Here is a 16,155-nt window from a genome sequence, read left to right on the forward strand (position 1 = left end):
AATTATGATTTACTCAATAAAGTATTAAAGAAGGTCCTAAGAAAGTTTCAATTCAATTGTGGCTGTCTAGAGATATGCAAAACGAAGAAGAGTGACATATGTACTACAGTACATATACCCGTCTCGACTGTACAGCTGTGCATTCCCGGGATGGTTCGTTTTTTACATGATGTGCTAGTTGACAGAAAAAAAGAAAACATATGCTGGAGTCCTTTGGTTTTGTGTTTTTGTGAAAAGCGCATGCCAGCACAAGTTTTATCTCCGCTTTGCACCCCCTATGCCATGCCAACAAGCAGTTTTTTTTTTGTTTTGTTTTTGTTTTTTGACAACATGGCAATGTCTTATCTACACACACACATTACTGTACCACTGTGCCAAACCTTCGCTATATTCATGCTGGAAAATAAGTTTAAAATCATTATTTGAACCAACATTATAAGCATGCTTATTTCTGTCGTGATCTTAAAACAGCAGTTTCCTGCGATCACGTTATCATAACGCCTCAATTAAGTGTCTCTGTTAACAACTTTCAATGTGTTCTTATCAGAAAGCAGGGCTTGCTGACAGTCCAGTGAGTTTGTTTTATTGCTGGTTTAGCTGAAAAGAGCCAGGGGGTGGTTTGATCAGCCTGTAACCCGACAGGATAAACCACCCTGGATCGCATCAGTCATCTGATGATGCAATTGAGAGGGGTTCCCCAGGGTTGTCAGAAGAAAAAGATCCAGCTTTTGGTTTATCCTGTATGGGTATAGGTAGATAATCCCTATCGTAATGTAAAATATGTAAATACATCGTTCAGATATGCACTTTAGTAAACAGGAAGATTTCGCAGGTAGACGGTATTTAAGTCACGTGACGTCACAGTGGCCGGCCCCTAAATCGTGCGATTTGACGTCAGCGTGCCTCGCTGGTGTTTTAGTCCCAAGATGGCGGCGATGAGGTGATTGAGTAGACTGAGAACATTTAAGGAGTTAACGACATTTCTCTCGTTTTCCTTTTCTGTAGTTATTTTTCTTCTTATTTGATAGTTAGTTCAATAAAAAGAAAGCTTAGGATGGTAATATGACACAGGGGAAGAAGAAGAAGCGGGTAAACCGCAGTATTATGCTGGCGAAGAAGATAATTATTAAGGATGGTGGCACGGTGAGTTAGGGGAAGTGTACACACTTGTGGGGCGGAAACATCACTATTGTTTATATCAGTTGGGTCACATTTGCTGTACCAGCTGTCGGCGTCTATTGTATTGGTGAATTTAATACACTGAGTGAATCGTTCAGTCGAGACAAAAATGCCTTCCGTATTATTTCTGCAAAAACTAAGACCATTTGGAACGTCATGCTGTACTACTACTACGCCTGTAATGCGTTTACATACAAGTGTGAACATATTGTGCTTACCCAAAACTTAATAAAGTGATATAAAGCATGAATACGTCATATATATATATATATATATATTATATATATATATATCGCTTTATATATATATATATATATAGATTATATTATATAGAGCAGACCCAGTTTATAAGGCAATTTCGTTTTTATAGATGTTTTAATACAATAATGTATCTCAGTACCAGCGCACGACAAATGCAAAACGTGTAATCTTAAAGTTTGCTTGTTGTCTTAAAATTAGACGATATTTTACATTTAAAAATGCAGCGATCTCAATGCGTTTTTACCTGGAGCAAACATAAATCTGGGCTGTACTGTGATGATGTAATTTCGAATAGTGTAGCAACACAAAAATGTCAGTTGAAACATAGCAGTTCCGAGAATATACTGGCAGGAAACCGGCAAGCGACGCAAGGTTAAAATTAAAAAGCGGAACCTGATGCCGGACAGCAGGCCAAACAATGCGTGGCCTGGTGTGAAGATGCGTATTCATTCTTTCAGTGACCATCTGTACACCGACCACATAAGTCACTGGTTCTGCTGCTGCAACTTACTGACGATGGCAACTAGACGACTCTAGTGCTTTGTTCAATTATGGTTAAGGATCGGATCGTCTTTTCGGAGCAGTTATCAGAATTACATTTTTATAATGGACGTTTCAAAGAAGACACAAGAGTTGGTGGGTAAGTATTGAAAAAATAAACGTTGTCAAATATGATTGTTACCAATTTAAAGTGATGTGGGTATAAAATGCAGCCTCTTGTAGTTTTAAGTTTGGAAAGTGATTTCAAAGAACAGTAAATATGCAGTATGCAAGATGCATGATTTTAACTGGCCTGGTCAGAATAGCATACATGTTTGCACTGCACTTGCAAAAGCTCTCATGGACAGATTTGAATACATATGTATTGGAAAATTACTGATTTGCAGGGATTTAAATTCACACCATTTTTTTTTTTTTTTTACTTGCAATCATTTCTAGCATATAGTCCTAGGTGTTCCTCTTTTTCTCTGCCTGTTACCTTGGTTTTCTTTATTGCTTTAAACAGTTTATTTTCTCTAATTTCCTGTTATTTAATACACACATGGGCTCCTGCATGGAGGGGTCTCTCCTGTTATCCATTCCATGCCATAAAGCTTATTTTCCTACAAAAAATAAATACGTTAATAATGTATAGTGTGTGGAGATGTAGTTAGGCTGCTAGAAATAGCCAGAATTTTGTGTGTGTATAGCTCTCTCTCTTTCATTATCATATATCATATATATATATATATATATATATATATATATATATATATATATATATATATATATATTTATATCTCCCCCATATACAATTAAATCGTCAGATCCATTTAACAAGAAATAAAATTATTTTATTAACCACGAATAACGCTAAAACCACTGACATGTCCCGACTGTACACGGTGGCATGTGCCATTTAAGTATCATCACCCCCCCCCCCCCCCCCCCCCCCGACATGTGACTTCAATGAACTGAACTTTTAATGAAATATTAACTCAACCACGAAGTTGGTGAATTATAAGAATGAAATATTCTGACTTTACAAAAACTACCTTTATCTGTATATAGAAAGAAGACTTCTGATACAATGTTACCCAGGGGTCTAAAGATATTAAATAAAAAAAAAGTAAAACAAACATTTTTTTGTGTCAAAGAATCTATCGAACACCATATGCCTAAATTCTAGATCAGTTACTATATTTGAGTCTCAGAGGTTCAGTGCCTGGTTTTCTCACAGATTCTCAGCACAACTGAACAAGAGTATCCACATAGTTTAAATGGTAAATCTAAAGGTATTAAGAAAGCCTTAGTTGTCAGAATGCTAACTGGAACGATCAATTGACATGCAAGTGGAGTGTAATATTCCAAACATTCTATTTACCTAAAAAAAGACATCTTTACATAGTAGTAGCCCTGGTTATGTGTTCAGCACAGATAAGCATCCTGAATGAACAGCAGTTTTTTATAACACTTAAGGCTTTTCTATGGGTTTAGTTCATCACACACTATCTAACTTGGACAAACCATAGCAGTCATTAGCTCAGATGTGCCTTACAAAGCGCAATCTTTTTATTTACTTTTCAAATAAATGTGTGTTTTTTTTTTTTTTTTTTTTTTTTTTTTTTTTTTTTTTTTGCTTTTTCCCCAGCCACAAGGAATAGGCGCACCCAGTGTGTACCATGCAGTGATTGTCATCTTCTTGGAGTTTTTTGCATGGGGTCTTCTGACAGCACCCACGCTGGTGGTAAGAGACTGGAACATATATTTGTGGGGTAGAAATGTATTTGAAGTGATAGTTGGTTAGTGAGGGCAAAGGTTCATTAATATTGACAAGGCAGCCTAAATCCGAGCATAGGGAGTGAGAGGGGGTTATATGGAGGTGCCCTGTCTGTATGTCACACTTAGTGTGTATACAGTCATAACTGTTAAACTCTCACTTGTGTTAAATTTGGAAAAACGTTTGAACTATTTTTATTTTTTATTAAGGACATTGAAAGACTTCTAACTGACATGTTTGTCATTTAATTTATTACGTTTCTTTTATTAGTTCTAGGTGGTGGTCATGACAATTTACCTTTTTTGTTACTGATAGATCTAAGTTAGGCTTGTTTTTTTTTTTTTTGTCATCTACACAATTGTGATCCCACTGACTCTGGAGATATTATAATTTGTGGACAATCTGGGATTTATTTTGTTTAGAAACTGGCAAATTTCACCCTTACTTTCAGAGATTTGACTTTTGGCTGATTTCAGATGTTTTTTTGTTGCTGTGTAAATTTTGCTTTGGTTAAGTATTTTGGTTAATATTTTCCTTCCAAAGTCGGTGTTGCTGCTAAATGATCTCCTGCCAACAATATGTAAACTGCAATGAATAAATCTTCCATTTAGAATTTGGAAAGCGCTTTAGAGCTAGACATTTTATTTATTTTTAAATATCTACTTGAACATCTTTATATGTTAATACATAAAATGAATACAGTGTTTTATAGAACTGCAATAAAGTTACCATTTTTTTTTATTTGAGTACTCTCAAGCACGTTATATTTAGGCTTGCTGCTTTTCAGTGTTAATCGGTAAAGCTCGTTAAACGTCAAATTCCCAAACATGAGTTCGACTGAAATAAATTTTATATATAATAAACGTTGGTAAAAACCGCGTGCTGTTTTTTATTTTCTTGCCAAAAATAATCAGTCCTCTCTAATTTGTGTAGTTTTTATACTTGCTGTCTGTCCCGACTCCGTTCCACTCTGAATGGCTGGGGGTAGCTGTCAGTCATCTCAGTGGTCCGTTAGTACTGCATTTTCACCCTGTTCTGACAGATCTTGTTGACCTGATGCAGTGCTAGAATGCTCTCATTTTTTAAATGACTGTCAGCCATCAAGACCTACACTGACTGTGCACTTTCATTTGCCAACTACAGCGCCTGTCATTCAAAGCGCCTATTTTGAAATTAGCTGGTTAAGGTGTACGTAAGCTTTTGCTTTAGGTATATGGTGACAGTTACTAGTTTGGGTTGAAAATGGGGAGCTAGAGGAAAACATTTAATTAGTATTGTGCACAATACCCTGACCGACAGCTGAAGTCTCCAGGGCAGGATGAAGCGGGCCCGTTTGCCTTGTCTTCCAGTGACTCTGAGTCCAGCTCTGCTGAAGCAGGAGAGGGGGAGTTAGTGCAAGTTAGTTAGTTTTGTTGCATGTTGAATATGATAAAGGGGTTTTGCTAAATAAGACTTTTTTTTTTTTAATGGCATATTTTCAAATTACATCTACTGATTGCTGTGTACAACAATACATAAGTAGTGTTTCGCTGTGAAGCCTCTAATGGAAAAAGATTTTGACTGCGTATATTATTTATCCCCATTTGTCCGTTGTATATTCAACTCATTTTAATTGCTTGATCAAATTAATCTGTTAAGTGAGGCTTCTTTCCAATTTCAGCAATGAGCAGCAGACAATGGCCCAACTGACCTTTGCATTTAAAACAGAATTGTTCAGAGCATATTTGCAGATGTGTTCAATTATTTAATCTCCTGCAGCTGTAAAGCTTGCTATTGTAAACAGAACACAATAGTCAACTTTAGTTGATGTATAAACAGGGTTTTAAAGGTCTAGTACAGTTTGAAAGATTCATTAAACATTGGGATTGACTTCAGATTTGTTCATTTCTATCAGCAGCCCGTCTAGATCAAATCGATTTCAATTGGGACTTGGTTAGCCCCAGCTAGGATTGCAAGAGGGTTCTCTCGATCACTCCGAATTACGCAGATTATGGAAGTTACTTAATGAGGCTGGTTTTAAATCTCGAACTGCAGAAAGAAATGTGTGGGCTGAAGATAGTGGATGTGGATACATACACTATTGTCAGGGAAACTGCAGGTGGAACAGACAGCTGCCACAGTTTGATATCAGAAGGACTGGACATTTAGTTTTAAAGACTGGTTTCATAGTGCAGATAGAAAAGTTGAATTAATAATAAAACCACATGTAAACAGTAAATCATTGATATGTTGGAAAGATAAATAATTTTGACCTTAAAAGCATCGATTTAAAAAATGGCCAAAAAAAAACAAATAGTAATAATATTAGTCTATGCATTGATTTTTGTAAACTAGGTAGTATTTCAAACTGTAAAAAAAAAAAAAAAAATTTGGAGAAAGGTGGAAGTTTGAGTAAAACTTCACTTTAACACAGATGAAAAATCTTATTGATGCACAGGATTAAATTGGCTCTTGGAACACAAAAGAAAATTGTCAATCAAAAGTTAAGTCAGGATCTGTGTGGTTTAGGGTCTGCTAAATGAGAGTACAGGTTAAACCTGCTCAAGCTAACAGAGGAGTTTCCTTTAGAAATGTGGTCTTCAAGCAGATTCGCCAGAGTGTTCACCTCAAACAGATGGTCTTTTAATACTGGTTGGACTGAGTCATGCAGTCTTTAGTCTGTTGCATGCAAATCTTACATTTTAAAGTGCATGTTTTAAAGTGTTGTGCCTGAACTACACAAGTTTTGAAATTTAAAATAAGTGGATTAATTCACATTGCTGGCCAGATTTGTTGCAATTTAGAAAATATTAGTTTTGCAAGACTAACAGTAAAGCTGTTTATTGCATAGTATGCCTTGCAGTTAGCTGCCATTTATATTGGCGATCTAAGTGAATTTGGCTAAAATAATTGCTTACGATTTAACACTTATCTAATATTCAGTTTGATGAAGCATGGCTAGAGTATTCTGTGGCACAAACTGCTGTATTGAGTGTTCATTGGCAACATCTGTTTTCCTATGTTGTAGGTTTTGCACGAGACATTCCCGAAGCATACTTTTTTGATGAATGGCTTAATCCAGGGAGTAAAGGTAAGATTGCATACAGTATGCCTGTAATCTCGAATGCAAAGAAAAGAAGAAAAAAAAGGCATACAATAATCACTTCATCACTGCTAGGCAAGATGATGTGGTTTGGCTTGTTTGTAATAGAAACAGAACTTCATAGCTTACCTTTAGGGGTTTACATCCTTGAGTGGGTAGAATCAGGACTGAAAGGACCGGATTACCACATATACTTAGTTTATTATTGTTGGGACAGGGGAATAAATGCTGAACCAATGAAAATGTTTTTGATATCTATGAAAGCCTCAAATTATTTAAAATCTTCCAAAAGATTTTACTGAGCAATTAAAAACAAGTGCAGTGGTACCCCAGATATTATCTGTTTACCATAGCTAGACCCTTGGAACAACTTTTTAATTTTACTCCTCAATATAGGGGATAGCTTTTCATATTTACACTTAATTTTACAACAGAACATGTTTATAAAAGAAATCCTTAAATTATTTCAAGATGGACTGTCCCTTCTCTATAGCATATTTTGTAGTAGCTCCTATTTTATTATTGTTTGTTTCATAAGGAGTACAGTAAAATTTAGTTAGTGCAATTGGTGGAAATATTTGGAGATGTCGAGGCCCTGTTGGTCTGTAAGGAGTGTGTGTGTGATATTGCATTGTGCTGTTTGCATTTCTGTGCACCAATAGTTCAATTCCTGTGTGTTTCAGGGGTTGTTATCATTCCTGAGTGCTCCCCTAATCGGAGCCCTTTCAGATGTGTGGGGAAGGAAGTCTTTTCTGCTACTAACAGTGTTCTTCACCTGTGCTCCCATTCCACTCATGAAAATAAGCCCTTGGTTTGTGAATCTTTCTGCCGCTTGATCATATAAGATCTTTAAGGTTCTGCTTGAAATTACCGGTACTAATATATTATTTGTACTGTAGGTAGTTAGCCATTTAAATTATTCAGTGGTTAACTTGTAAACGTTTTCTCTTTTTTTTTTTTTTCAAAGATTTAGTCTTAAGCAGTACTTTTGTGTATTATTTTAAAGGGTTGTGTGCTTGTCTTTCAGGTGGTATTTTGCTGTTATTTCAGTGTCTGGAGTTTTTGCAGTCACCTTCTCTGTGGTGTTTGCTTATGTAGCTGACATAACCCAGGAACATGAAAGGAGTATGGCCTATGGACTGGTAAGTACTTCACCATAGCTCATGTGTTGACATTTTAGTTTATTTACCACTAATCAATTTTTCAAATCTCACTGACCCTTGTTACAGGAAAGGATGACTATGCCTTTTTCAATTCCTTGTGTATTCTGTTCAACTCAAGTCTAAAATATATGGACTTCTGTGTTGTAGTACAATCCTAGTTTTTCCAGAATAACAGGCAGTTATTGTTTATATATTGTGCAATAAATCTGAGTGATAACAGACAGTAACAGAATTTGCCGTCCTTTCATACATGTGCATGTTAACACACAAGACTCCATTCACTAACTTGTAATGACACTTCATTTAAAGCTGCAGTGATCCAAAGTTCAGTTAAACACAAATGTTATTTAGCCTTATGGACCCTGTTTATTCAGAACTTCTATAATGACCATTCACAGTGAATACATGTTCTTGCTTTAATTTAACATTCCCATTGCTCAATTCAATTCTTCTGTGATTTACTTTGAGTCCGACTCGCTTTGCCCTGTGTAGCTCAATAGTCGTATGCTATATGGAACTGGGTCTTTTTAAATGTGTAAAAACTAACTTCAGAACCATAGAGTGTGGGGGGGAAAAAAGCCTGCTGAGAGAGGTTCTATAAACATTTTGTAAATGTTAAACTATTGAATTAGTCACTTTGGGTAGTGGGGTTAATTTTTAAACATCTTGGTGACTACATATAATCGCAACTCTTCTCGGCACTCGGACGCATGATTGAGTAGTACTTTCTAGCAGCAGGCATGACTGTCATCTGATCAGCTCATCGGCCTAACATTCATTGTGTACCAGGCAGTGCGCATATGTTAAACTCTATTGTAATGTCTTGTGGTTATAACTGGGCTGTCCCCTCTTGGAAAGATGCCAATTGTAAACAAGTCCAGCTAAGGATGTCCTATAGGTATGTCCTGAAATAGTAAAATACTGTAGATTCTTTTTTTTCCCCTGTAAATTTGATAGATTTTTGTATTTGAATTTCAGGTATCTGCCACTTTTGCTGCGAGTCTGGTGACAAGCCCAGCTATCGGTGCCTACCTTGGCAGAGTATATGGGGACAGCCTGGTGGTAGTGCTAGCCACAGCCATAGCGCTGCTGGATATTTGCTTCATCCTAGTGGCGGTCCCAGAATCCCTGCCGGAGAAAATGAGGCCGGCATCCTGGGGAGCCCCTATCTCCTGGGAACAGGCTGATCCATTTGCAGTGAGTGCAGTCAAAGCTGTTACAGTAGTTTATCCTGGCATTGCAGAGTCACCTTTTATTTCAATATCTGATCAATGGCTTTTTCACATTTTGATAAAGCAATGTAGCATCCCCCCACCCCCCATCCCCCCAATTCCTTCTGTGTAAGTTTAGTGAATGAATCATAACTTGCCCTTTCCATTATTTATAGATATGATGACATGTTACGTTATTTATTAGATATTTAGCATTACAGAAAGACTTTGAGCATTACCAAGAAAATGTTGTGCAAGTCATGGTCGGTACTGTACCTTTCTATTGGCCAGAAAAAATAACAAATAAATGAAAGATAACAGAACATGGTGTTCTAATATGATCCTATATTTCTGTCTTGTGGTGCCACTGTTTAGACAATTAAAGGAATACACAGGTCAGCCATTGCTTCACAAAAACCTGTTACCTAGGCCTGACTGGCCCAGAAAGGGGTAAAACATGTTAAGTATTAAAAACATCGCTGCCAGTTAAACTTATAATATACATAAATTCTAAATTTGAAAAAAAAATGAAACTGATAACCCAAGCTAAGTAATGAATTACAGTTGTGCTGGTATCAACTGACAAGATAGATGGCTGCCTTTCAGTTTTAAGTGTTATATTGTTCTCGATACAATAAAGCTGTTAGATTGACTGTGGTTCTCCATTTTTTTCCTAGTCTCTTAAAAAAGTGGGTCAGGATTCAACAGTGCTGCTGATCTGCATAACAGTGTTCCTTTCCTACCTCCCTGAAGCAGGCCAGTACTCCAGCTTCTTTCTGTATCTCAGACAGGTGAGTTCACCGTCACACTTTAAATAACAGGCTTTCTAGGTTTTTTAATAAAAAAAAAAAAAAAAAAAAAAAACATTTAGACTTGTACTTTTTAAATGTTTTTTTAATTATTTGTGGTCCATTTATACATCGCCTGTTAGGCACGTCCTGGTCTTATTTATTTTCACACAAGCTGTTTATTTTACATGCACTGTTGTAAAAGTACTTTTATTCACCGTAAAACAGGTTTAAAAGCACCTCCAGCCCTGCCACACACCTTCGCTGTATTTATCACATATCTCATCATAGTAATGCATACTGATAAATCATCTCCTGTTCACGCGATTTATCACCAAACTCCTCAATAATGCTATCCAAGCAGCTATTTAATTTGACTGTGGTGAAGGGACTATGCGTATTGCAGAGATCGACTTGTTTTTTTCCGGCTTCTCTCGGCCATTGAAAGTTTCTCTGCTTTTTCTGGAGAAAAAACGACTAGGGACCTGTGACACCTTTTTGATGTCGGACAGGAAAGGGTTAATTTATACATCCTATATTAGATTGCAGTAGTTTGTTATATCGAACACTGCATATGAAACTTACGGAGTACAAATCAATTGGAGATCAATGAAAGCACCAGCTGAAATGTGTATCTACTTGATTTAGGGGTTGAGTTGACCAACCTATACACTGCCTGATTTTGCAACAGCTGGATTATTGTAGAACATTATACAGTACTAGGTAATCCACCTGGATTGCATCACATACTACTTTTTAGTGTTAATCCCACAGATCCAGGGTGAAACCCCAGTGCTGTAAATCCAGCTGTGGCTTTTCCTGGCAAGTAAGTGTTGATTTAATCAACCAGTACCCTAAGTTTCATATTCAGATCCAGGTCAAGTATGAGCAGGGACTGTTCAGAGAGGTTAACTTTTCACAAATTCTGATTTAAAGCCAGTTGAACTGCAGAGGCAGTTGTTTAGGTGTGGCTAGACTGTGTTGTATCATCTGTCATTTGTTTAATGTCAGAAATACTCGAAGCATTTTTATTTCTTTCTCAAAATGTTTGGAACCTGGGGTGAGAGCTCTTGAGTTCCAATAAATGTAGAAGTGTCTGTGTACCCGTAGTGTTCCACAACATTAATAAATGGATGTGTTCACTTCTGCTTAGATCATGGGGTTTTCACCAGAAAGTGTTGCTGCTTTTATAGCGGTCTTGGGCTTACTCTCCATCATTGCACAAGTAAGTATTTACTGTTTAATACATTTGAAATGGACTGTTATGTCACACTGTGGATACTGGAAGAGTGGATATAGGTAGTTGAACATAAACTTTGATTAATAAACAATTCAACAGCAGTAATAGCCCACATTTGGCTTTTTGCATGATGTGTGATCAAAGTGTGTTTAATGCCTATTGGAATATGGTTGTACCAATATAAAGCCTCGTTTTTCAGTTTTACCATTTTTTTTACAGACTGTAGTGCTGAGTTTGCTGATGCGCTCCATTGGGAACAAGAACACTATTTTACTGGGTTTGGGATTCCAGATCCTTCAGCTTGCCTGGTATGGCTTTGGATCTGAACCCTGGTATGCAATGTACCATCTTACTGTACTGTTGGGTCTTGATGCTCATGCTGTAAGACTTCATTGATATTGGAAGCTTTCAGCTGTAATGTATGAAATCCATCTCTTTGGTTGGGCTGTGTTCTGGGCTGCAGGGAGTTTTAAATGTCCAATTTTATTGGTAAAGGATATTAATATGGGTAGGCTGCTGATATGGAGTGGGTATCAACATGCATTGGGCCCTGTGAAAGTCATCAGCTTTTTTGTTAGATGGTTAAAATCACTAGTATGCTAAACAAAAATGAAAAAAATTTAATGTTGTAGTTGGTGTGATCAGACTTGCATGTTTTATGTTGACGCAGATAACTTTAAAGAAAACAAACTGTAACCAACTGTTCAAGTTCATTATTTCTCCATTGCTATGTACCCATTGACATTATAAATCTTAAATGTAGAGGGACTAAAAAGCATCTGGATAAACACTTCCTCAACATTTGTCTTAAGATTTCTTGTGCTTCTATAAATCTCATCAGTGGCTTTAAATGTAAATTCAGTTCCTGTGCATTGATCATGAGATGAGATTGTCTGTCAATACTGTCTTTCTTTTTCCAATAGGATGATGTGGGCAGCAGGAGCTGTTGCAGCAATGTCCAGTATTACCTTTCCCGCAGTCAGTGCTTTGGTGTCAAGGACAGCAGACCCGGATCAGCAAGGTAAGCTGTACTAAAGAATGGCATTTCTCTCTGAGCATCTTTCTTTAGCAGGATTTGAGATGTGTACCTAAGGTTATAAAGAATAGCTACGGTTTATATAGATGTACATTTTTTCCATTGCAGAGACATGTACTAGCATTGGCTTTCTTGTTATGATTGTGAAAGAAACAATCAATTCAAGCTACCTTAGTTTGTAAGATCTGTATATTATGAAGTGCCATTGGTTAAATGTGTGATAACTTTTAAAGTATAAAAACTAAAAATAACCAAAAGGTCTTCAGCACAGACAAAGAGAATGTTACAATTTTGGTAGTACTAGTATGGGTTTTAAAGTTTCCCTGTTAACCAGAGATTCTAAAAATAATTTTATGTTTCTTGTCATGTTTGCAGGTGTCGTCCAAGGAATGATCACTGGAATTCGGGGTCTTTGCAATGGCCTGGGACCGGCACTCTATGGGTTTATTTTCTATATATTTCATGTAGAACTTGATGAACTACCAGTGAGTGGTCATGATTCGGGGGACAGTGTGGCTGTACCGCACCATAATGTACATAATCAGCAGGTAAGGAGTGTTTTCCATCTCCTCTGGTAAACTTGATACACACCCACAAGGTTTTAAAAGGAAGTAAGCGAAGTGTTCTCTAAGACAGAGTTGACAACCAGACACAGTATGAGTAAATCAATAAATAAATATGTATTACTTGTCATGATGCACATATGAAATGAACAGAATAAGAGAAAAGCAATAGGCAAGGGTATGTTAATAAACTATAATAAAAACAAACTAGCATTATTAAACTGTCAACTGATAAATGCAGTAGCAGCTCTATATTAATTATGAATACATGTACAGGAACAACTCTCCAGAATCGGGAAATGCCAAATTGCTCAGTGACTTGTGTCTGATTTGAGGTCGTCCCGTTCTCTCCCCTCCGTGTGTTTCACTGTTTGTTTACATGCCATTTTGTAGCGATGAGGAGCACTCGTGGTGGAAATCAAAATACAAAACGAGGCATACAGTGGTTCTGGAAAGATTGAATAAACCAATTGGTGTGCCTCAAGACACTCATGCTAAGCCACATTTGAAAAGATTGAATAACTCATTTGAGTTTAAGTTTGACGAGTTATCCGGTTACAAAACAGTACTGTATCAGTTGTGAATGAATCACTATTAGTGCCAAAAAGGTGTTCTTTTAAACGTTCCTGTTCCTTTAGGCGAAACATTTACAATGTGGAGAAACTGAATTTTCCCCAAGGTTGTTCTCTTGGCAGAAGTGTTCATAGGAAGACTACTGTACCTGGGCAGGTGTAGATGTCAGTGTCAATTTGTAAACAATTGTGCAGGGAGCAGGATTCTAGTGATTCATTCAAGCAACTTGTACATGTCGTGTTCCTGTTGATCTAGATTTAAGTGTTTACTCCTGTGCTAAGTTTGTGTCTTGTTTATTTTACACACACAAACTTGTTTTATAAAGAAACAGCCACTATTTGTTGGAAATATTTTAATATACTAATTGCAAAAGCTGTTAAAGTGCTTGGTGAATGTGGTCCCTTGTTTTCTAATGACTTTCCAGCAATCTCTGCAGTTTTTGCAACAGCCTGTGGTAGTTTCAGATTTAAGAAAGTGTGGGGTTTCTAGTGAGGATAACTTCCAAATGACACTTTACACCAGTCCTCATTAAATATTTGTAATTGTTACATTGACTAGTCACAGATCGATGGCATAGTTCCCTTTTATTCCACGCTTATTTGAGATTGCAGTTTTTTGTTTTCCTATTGCATACAGCCCTCTCCCCCAGCAGTCATACAGGTCCCATTTCTGTACAGGTAGTACAGATGTGATCTAAATGAGCTTTTATAAAACGGTTCCCAAGGTTTTTATTACGTGGCCTTAAGTTTTATTTATTTATTTATTTTTAAGTAGAATTTGTTTTACCTTTATCTGATCTTTTGACAATTCTGTGTTGCACTGTTTTTTGTGTATTTTGAATTATAAGGCGTAATCTGCTTTTCCCATGTCTTAATCATTGTGTGGTTGTTTTTTATTCCCCCCCCCCCCCAGAGTTCAATTATCCCTGGCCCTCCCTTCCTCTTTGGAGCATGTGCTGTACTGCTGGCTCTGCTTGTTGCCTTGTTTATTCCTGAACACACAAATATGGCAGTAAGAAGCAGCAACTGGAAGAAACACTTGGCCAACCACGGCCACCCGCACAGTCCGCAGGCGCCTGGAGAAGCTAAAGAACCTTTATTACAGGATACAAATGTATGACTCCTGTCATTTTATAGCCTGTTTTTAATAGTAAAAACAGAATGGGATTCACATTTCTCTTTTTATCTATTTATGGAGATATCAGACATGTACATTTCAAGTTAGTGTTAGGCATTTGAATAAATTGTACCGTTTGTAAAGCGAGATCAGTCCAAAGGCACAGTTTGCAATAGTTTTATTTATTTCACTTTTGGTTCTGGAGGAAGTTTATAGTGTTTTTGCTTTTTTTTGTTCATGAAATTCTATATTGGCATGGCTTATTGTAGGACTTGTGCCATGTAGAACTGGAATGTTACTAAACACAGTGTGTTTGTTTCAATCATTATTCTGCTTTGATGAGAAGTGGGGAAAAAAATGAGTAATAAAACAAGAAACACAAAAGCAATTCCCCAGAGAACCTTGTTATTTCCTAGAGTAAAACTGTATGCAGACCCAAGTGTAATAAAAGGATAAGTGTGGATACATTGCATAACTATATAGTATCTTGACTGTATCGATTAAAAGCCTTAATAGATTCACTTCAGCACAAAACAAATTATAATTGTTCATAAAGTCAAGTTGGGACCGCCATTAAAGTTGAAGAGTTGAATGAACTTGGTACTACAAAGTATTTATTTTTAAAGTCACACTCCAGAGGCAGACTGCTTCATTTATTTGTATATCTCTATGCGTGAGGTGGCAGCCTGGCTCTGGATAGGGTGTAATATACACGTTATTTTACATATTAAAGAATATGTGTGTAATAATCCATCCAGTGGATTTTGAGTAAAGCTATGATAGTATTATGACATGCAAAATACATTTGTTTTCTTACAATAGTGCTTTGTAATAACTTTTTTTTTTTTTTTTTTTTTGCATGGTGTTAAATGCAGTATTAAGAATTTTAATGTTGATCGTAGTAGCAAGTTTATGAACTAGGCAGTTTTAATGTTGTGCAGCTCTGCTTTTTAAACATTATAATCACATAATATTGACTTATAATGGACCTCAAACTTGTCTTCTGTAGCCTTGAAGTGTAAGATCTTTGTTTTTATAGTGGCCTTCAGTAAATATTCCGATTGTCACACATAAAAACAGATGCTAATCTACCAAATAACTGATCATATGTATGAAGATAAGACAGGTGTGAATTTGTGTGCTTGTAATATTTGAATATGATTTTGTGTATAAAGTACTGTAAGCTCAGTTTTTCATCATGTTCTGTGGTTATATTTTACTGCCTTGTTTTATTTTCAACTTTGAACAGAAGCTGTTGACAAAATCCTAAAGTTGTAAATATTAAAGGTAAAGTTCAATAAAGTGACATATTTTATTGTACTGTGAGTGACTTGTTTATGTGAATTGCTGACAGCTAGACATGTATTTCAAATTGCAAATTTTTTTTTTGTTTGCTTCTCTGACACCAACTGATCCACGAAACAAACAAAAATATAGAAACACCAGTCAGCACTGTAAAGGGTACAGATTGATTCAACATGACAAAGCCTTTAAGAAGATTGTGTAAATATTCCTCAAAAGAATCTGCAGAAAAATCTGTTGTCCAGTGGCCCAGTCATCACTTTGAGATGGTGACTCATGAAACACAGTTGGTGTCGCAGGCCTAGGACAACCTCACCTCGTCTCAGTTCACAAGGGACGAGCCTTGATGGGCCAGATGGCCTTTTCTAATTCTCAAGGTTA

The 16,155-nt window shown here is 36.6% G+C and overlaps 1 protein-coding gene across 1 annotated transcript; it reads left to right on the forward strand.

Annotated features, from left to right (window-relative positions):
* The first annotated feature begins 895 nt into the window (after window positions 1-895).
* LOC121326870 (hippocampus abundant transcript 1 protein) lies at window positions 896-15,792 on the forward strand. The gene is made up of 12 exons (XM_041270470.1): window positions 896-1,143; window positions 3,572-3,667; window positions 6,708-6,770; window positions 7,466-7,593; window positions 7,810-7,924; window positions 8,924-9,142; window positions 9,834-9,947; window positions 11,098-11,169; window positions 11,404-11,516; window positions 12,108-12,205; window positions 12,596-12,768; window positions 14,269-15,792. The coding sequence occupies exons 1-12, from the start codon at window positions 1,063-1,065 to the stop codon at window positions 14,473-14,475; spliced, it is 1,479 nt and encodes a 492-aa protein (XP_041126404.1). The 5' UTR covers window positions 896-1,062; the 3' UTR covers window positions 14,476-15,792.
* The last annotated feature ends 363 nt before the right edge of the window (window positions 15,793-16,155 follow it).

Source organism: Polyodon spathula, chromosome 14 (genome assembly GCF_017654505.1).
Source record: "Polyodon spathula isolate WHYD16114869_AA chromosome 14, ASM1765450v1, whole genome shotgun sequence".
Lineage (NCBI taxonomy): Eukaryota > Metazoa > Chordata > Actinopteri > Acipenseriformes > Polyodontidae > Polyodon > Polyodon spathula.

Excerpts from the sequence above, each read along its gene's own strand:
- LOC121326870 (XM_041270470.1), top strand. The coding sequence starts at position 1,063 with ATGACACAGGGGAAGAAGAAGAAGCGGGTAAACCGCAGTATTATGCTG. Across the intron at positions 9,948-11,097 it reads TCTTTCTGTATCTCAGACAG|ATCATGGGGTTTTCACCAGA; the intron begins GTGAGTTCACCG and ends ACTTCTGCTTAG. Across the intron at positions 11,170-11,403 it reads TACTCTCCATCATTGCACAA|ACTGTAGTGCTGAGTTTGCT; the intron begins GTAAGTATTTAC and ends TTTTTTTTACAG.